The 5,626-nt window shown below is 40.0% G+C and overlaps 1 protein-coding gene across 1 annotated transcript in view; it reads left to right on the forward strand.

The window, feature by feature from the left end:
- Nucleotides 1–1,727, forward strand: part of snrpa1 (small nuclear ribonucleoprotein polypeptide A') — a 3,722-nt gene extending 1,995 nt beyond the window's left edge. Inside the window, exons 8-9 of the mRNA XM_037697247.1 lie at nt 806–899; nt 1,553–1,727. Of these exons, the coding sequence (XP_037553175.1) occupies nt 806–899; nt 1,553–1,674 (216 nt within the window). The 3' untranslated portion in view covers nt 1,675–1,727. The remainder of the gene's footprint in view (nt 1–805; nt 900–1,552) is intronic.
- Nucleotides 1,728–5,626: the final 3,899 nt, after the last annotated feature.

Raw genomic sequence — 5,626 nt, forward strand, 5'->3', positions numbered from 1 at the left:
CCTTTTTATTTATTCTTTGTTTCACCTTTTATTTATTCTTTATTTCAGCAGACAAACACTAAGAACAGATTCGTACTGACAGTGCTGGCCTGGCAGCACCAACAGGCTCTTGTAGCAACATTACTAAGCACAAAATCATTTGCAAGTATCGTTAAACACGGCATTTAAACTATTTTTGAAACTAGAAACAGACTAGTGAGGTCAGACCAACAGTTCTTTGAAGCAGATTCCAGTCAGATGGAGCAGCAGAGGTAAAGTGAGACTTTGTCTTTACAGTTGTTAACCACAAATACTGAGAAGATCGGGTGTTATACTTCAAAACTGGTGCTAGTTGAGTAGATTATTTAAATATGGAGGTGACAAACCCAGCAACGTCTTTATATGTCTTTATAAATGAGGGTAAACCAATGAATTTCATGACGAGTGTGTAGAGAAGTCCATTTAACAGTAGAGCTGACCATGATGTGTTCTATAAGGAGCATTTGTAACAAAGCCAATAGCAGAGTGATCACTTGTGTCCAGCTTACGAAGGACACCCTTACAAGCACATCTGTAAATAATGTCTCCATAATCCAACAGAGATGGATTTTTTTTTTTTTTTTTTCAATAATGGTGCATTTTATAGCTAATGTAAACTAAGGTTGATTTCTATGTAGATAACCAAATCTAACTTTAACCTTAGATTTCAAAACATTAACATAATGTGAAGATTATGGTGTTGGTGTTCTGGTGTCGGTGTTATTGAGCAGCGATCTGGATCAGAACCAAAGTGGTTTTATAAAGAGTTGTTTTTTTTTTTCTGCAGAGCGCCATCAGTAACGCCTCATCGCTGGCCGAGGTGGAGCGGCTGAAGGGGATGCTGCAGGCGGGACAGATCCCGGGTCGAGACCTGAGACCAGGTCAGTCTGAACCAAACAGGGCTTCCCCTTGTGGATTTATCTGGTTTAATCTCTTATTAAAATAAACGCGTTGATGCAACAAACTCGACAGGATTAACAGATAATCTGAAACCAAAGTTTCAACGATTGAACATTTTAGAACTCTGATTCTGAAGAAACTGAACCGGGTTCAGGACAATACGAGTTCCTTCTGAATCTGATGGCAGCAACTCGTCTGTAAAGAGTTGTTCAGGAGCAACTAAAGAGTTGGTTCTGGATCAGAACCAGGAGGAACATTTAGGAACTAATGGGTTGAATTATCAGCAGGTCAGTCAGAGACTGTTAAAAGTATAGATGCTACATCCAGGACTGAAGGACAGCTAGAGTCCTCCATCAGACCAGAACGGGACAACATTTAAACCTGGTCTTCTCTGGTCCTGGACGTTCAGACGTTTTTGCTGCCTTCAGATTCAGAATGAACTGATGTTGTAAAAACGCTTTGAGTCTCTTCTGTCAAGAATAAAAAAAAATGTTTTGGTTGTCTTTACTCTCAGCTGTAAGATGGACATAAAAACTTTTAAACTGTAAAAATATTAGTCCTTTTTGTAAATGTGTAATTAAAGTTGTGAATGTTTTATTTGCTGCTGATAAATTCTTGTTTTGTGTCGAAGTAGGAGGTGAAATGGAGGAGGAGGAGGAGGAAGAAGCACAGATGGAGGTGGACTATGGAGAGATAAATAACGGGGACCACGCAGAGGAAGAACTGGATGAAGTGACTCGTGAAAACGGAACCTGAATCTGTTCAAGGTTCTTTATCCTGTAGATGTTTTTGTTGCACATATTTACTGCGGCGTTTTTTTTTTGTATCAAAATAAAGTGAATTATTTTACTGAATGTGGCTCTTTAATCAGCCAACTGCACCTTCAGTCCTACTTCAAAATAAAACTGCACCTTCAGTCCTTCAAAATAAAAGCACACCTTTAGTCCTACTTCAAAATAAAACTGCACCTTCAGTCCTACTTCAAAATAAAAGCACACCTTTAGTCCTACTTCAAAATAAAATTGCATCTTCTGTCCTACCTCAAAATAAAACTGCACCTTTAGTCCCACTTCAAAATAAAACTGCACCTTTAGTCCCACTTCAAAATAAAACTGCGCCTTTAGTCCCTCTTCAAAATAAAACTGCACCTTTTCCTATATCAAAATAAAAACACCTTTGGTCTGACTTCAAAATAAAACTGCACCTTTAGTTCTTCAAAATACAACTGCACCTTTAGGCCAGTCCACCACTGTGCTGCTTCTCCTCTGTTACGCACCCAAACCCCCAAAGTAATGGTGCCAGCTTGCCCATGGTCCAAATTAAATAAATCAAAAATCAGCTCTAATAATATAAATAATACAAATCTTGTTAAAATAAACCGTTACTTTACCAGAATAATATAATAAAGTGTGGATTATTGAACATCAGATCTCTTTCCTTTAAGTCTCTGTTCATTAATGATCTGTCTTCACAGAAACCTGTCAACAGGATTTTGTTAGTACTGTATATGAATCCACTCCTGCTATTGTTCAGCTCTGAGTTGCTGACCCTCAATCTTTCTCATCCAAAATGGAATTCAAAAAGACATGTTTACTAGTTCTGTTTTTATCTGAATTCTCAGATTAAGTAATTAAACCTTTGCAATTTTAACTATCATAGAAAAAGTAAGAATAAGGGATAGGTATCTGATCAAGATAATGTTAATAGCTAGCAAGAAAGCTATTACGAGGAAATGGGGAAAGGTCGACCCCCCTTGTCATGAACAATGCATTGGGATAATAGAAGAAATCATAAAATGGAAAAATTGACATATCGCCTGAAACTACAGCACAAACAAATGGAAGAAAAATGGGAGAAATAGACACTTCAAAACCAAAGGCAACAACAAAAAACAAAGAACTCAACCAACTGGATAAGACAAAAGGACTATTTGAAGAATTAGCACCCAAGCAAAAGTTTTTTCTTTTCCAAGTTTTTGTATGTAGTGTTAAATGTGAATTGTTCAAGTACATGTTATACTGTATGTAAATAAATGTGGAAAATGCCAATAAAACGTTAAAAGAAATAATGGGGGTGCATCAGCAGTACAGCATGGGACTGGTTTAGGTCCGGCTTATCCGAGCATACTTTTTGTGTCTGCCTTGGTGACCACGTGTCCTCCTCTGCTCCTCTTTTGTGTGGGGTCTGCAGGGCTCAGTTTTAGGTCCCCTCCTCTTTAAGCTGTACCTGCTCCTTCTTTGCTATTTTTTTTTTTTTTAGAATAAATGGGATCTCCTTTCATTGTTACGCAGATTATATACAAAAATATGTCCTGCTAAAGAAAAGGCTCTAAATCCCTGGGCAGATCGATGATTAATTTTGTAGTCATGTCAACTGATTTGCGACCGTTTGTTTTGGACACTCGGGTGAAGAGAGTAGCTGAGCTGTCAACTGATCACCACCTTGTAGTGAGTTGGATCAGGATCAAGTGTGTGTGTTGGGGGGGGGGGGGGGGGTTGTTGAAGATGCTGGACAGAACTGGTAGACCCAAACGTGTAGTGAGGGTCTGCTGGCAGAAGAATCCATCAGAAAGATCTTCAACTGAAACCTTCAGGTGAGCTTTAGCCACATCGCAGCTGAGGCGAGGGACATTGAGTCCAAGTGGGCCATGTTCCGCACCTCAGTTGTTTAGGTGGCTGCCTTGAGTTGTGGCCACAAGGTTGTCGCACAGTGACCGCTGAACATGGGCACCAGTGATCTCTGCTACCAGAAAAGGAAGAAGCGGGTAAAGATGGTGGATGGATGAATGTTTTGTTCAGTGCCCTGAGATGACTTCTGTTGTGACTTGGTGCTATATAAATAAACTGAATTGAATGAATTGAAATTGTGGAACCAACTTCCAGTTTCTGTCCTGACACCTGTCCTATAGTTAGAGTTGGCTTGGGTTTCTTGAGCTATCCCTTAGTTCTGCTGCTGTTGGCTTAGACTGATTTCCTCACTCTGCTGCTGTCTTTACTTGCTCTACTCTACCGGTTTGTATTTGTAAGTATTTCTATCTTAATGTGTGTTTTTTGTCTTTCCTCCAATAGAAAGTATATCTGGACCTGTCATTCTGTTATTGTCTGTTTCTACTTCCTGTCCTCTCAAACCCCAGCCGGTCAAAATAGATGGCCACTCGTCCTGAGCCTGGTTCTGCTGGAGGTTTCTTCTTGTTAAGGAGTCTTTCTACTGTTGCCTTTGTGCTTGTTCAGTATGGGGGACTGCAACGAAGTGAAGATTCAACACAATCTGCTGGCTTCCTTAAATAGATAACTTTTACTAATTGGCTTTTATAATGTATATGATTGCTGTTATATAGTGCCCTGAGACCACTTCTGTTGGGACTTTGAGCTATTGAAATAAACTGAATTGATCTGAGAAAACCTATAAATCTTCATGTTGATCCAAATATCCAGGACTCACCAGACCCTGGCAGAAAGCCTCCTGCAGAGCTGAAGTCTTTCAGAGGTTTACAAAATAAAAGGTCCATTTGATATTCTGAGATGAGCTCCAGATGTTTTCTTTTTTATCTGTGAGGGGTTCTAACTTCAAGTTTTCCCAATACCCTGTCCAGACAGTGGTTCTCATGTTTCCACAGGAAAAGGATCTCCTCTGGGTTCCTGTTGAATAAAAAACATCAACTTGGAATCTTGTCTCCATTGATTCAACCTGCCCAAAGTGACAATGAAAACGTTTCAAACAGCTAAAGGTTCAGAAATGAGCCGACATTGGAGTGTTTGACTTGAGCTAATCTTTGGCTTTAGACCAAAGTCTTTAATCAAACAGAACCCATCAGGTCCAAAGCCTCAGGCTGAAGCCACATCCGGCTCCCAGACCTCCACCTAGCTCCAGGTATTTACCCAGGACTTTGGAAATAAAGACCTGTTGGGTCACACTGAATCCAAACAGTCCTGAGCTGGAGTGACACAGAGCCCCTGGGCAAGGCAGCAAACAATGACAACTCAGACCTTTGATAGACTCATGGGTGGAGAGGTGATGGTCCTGCAGGACCCGGATGTTTCCACAATTCAACATTTGTCCAGAGGGTTAGCCAGTCGTTCAGTTCTCATGGGGCTGGTCCAAATAGGTCCAACAAAACATGGAGGTCAGAACCAAAACATGTCCGTTCAAATGAGTGAAAGGCTTCAAGCAGCTTAAAGCTCTGTGTGGATCAATCTGCTCCACAGGATGTAGATCCTGGACTCGGTTTGTTGACGTAGCAACAATCGTCCTCCTTAAAGAAACACGTATGTGAGCTGTTAAAAAATCATGTTTTCATTTTAACCACAACACAAATAACAACAAACAGAGGTACTAACCAAGTATTTACTGGGTATGTACCTGGTACTTACAGGAAATATACCTGGTATTTACCTGGAGGGAACCTGGAAAAATAAAATTTAACTAAAATATTTACTTTGAATAATAATCTGGAGTTTGTTCAGTTGAAGATCACAAAGTTCCAGAGAGACGTTTGTTGGAGTCAAAATGTCCATCGAAGGATTTTACAAAACAGTTCAAGTTTATACCTGTACACCTGTGTACCTGTGTATTGTACCTGTACACCTATGTACCTGTATACCTGTACACCTGTGTACATATGAACCTGTATACCTGTACACCTGTGTACATGTGTATGTGTATACCTGTACACCTGTGTACCTGTACACCTGTGTACATGTGTACTTGT

This window comes from Nematolebias whitei, chromosome 2, assembly GCF_014905685.2.
Source record: "Nematolebias whitei isolate Nwh7 chromosome 2, NemWhi1, whole genome shotgun sequence".
Taxonomy (NCBI): Eukaryota; Metazoa; Chordata; class Actinopteri; order Cyprinodontiformes; family Rivulidae; genus Nematolebias; species Nematolebias whitei.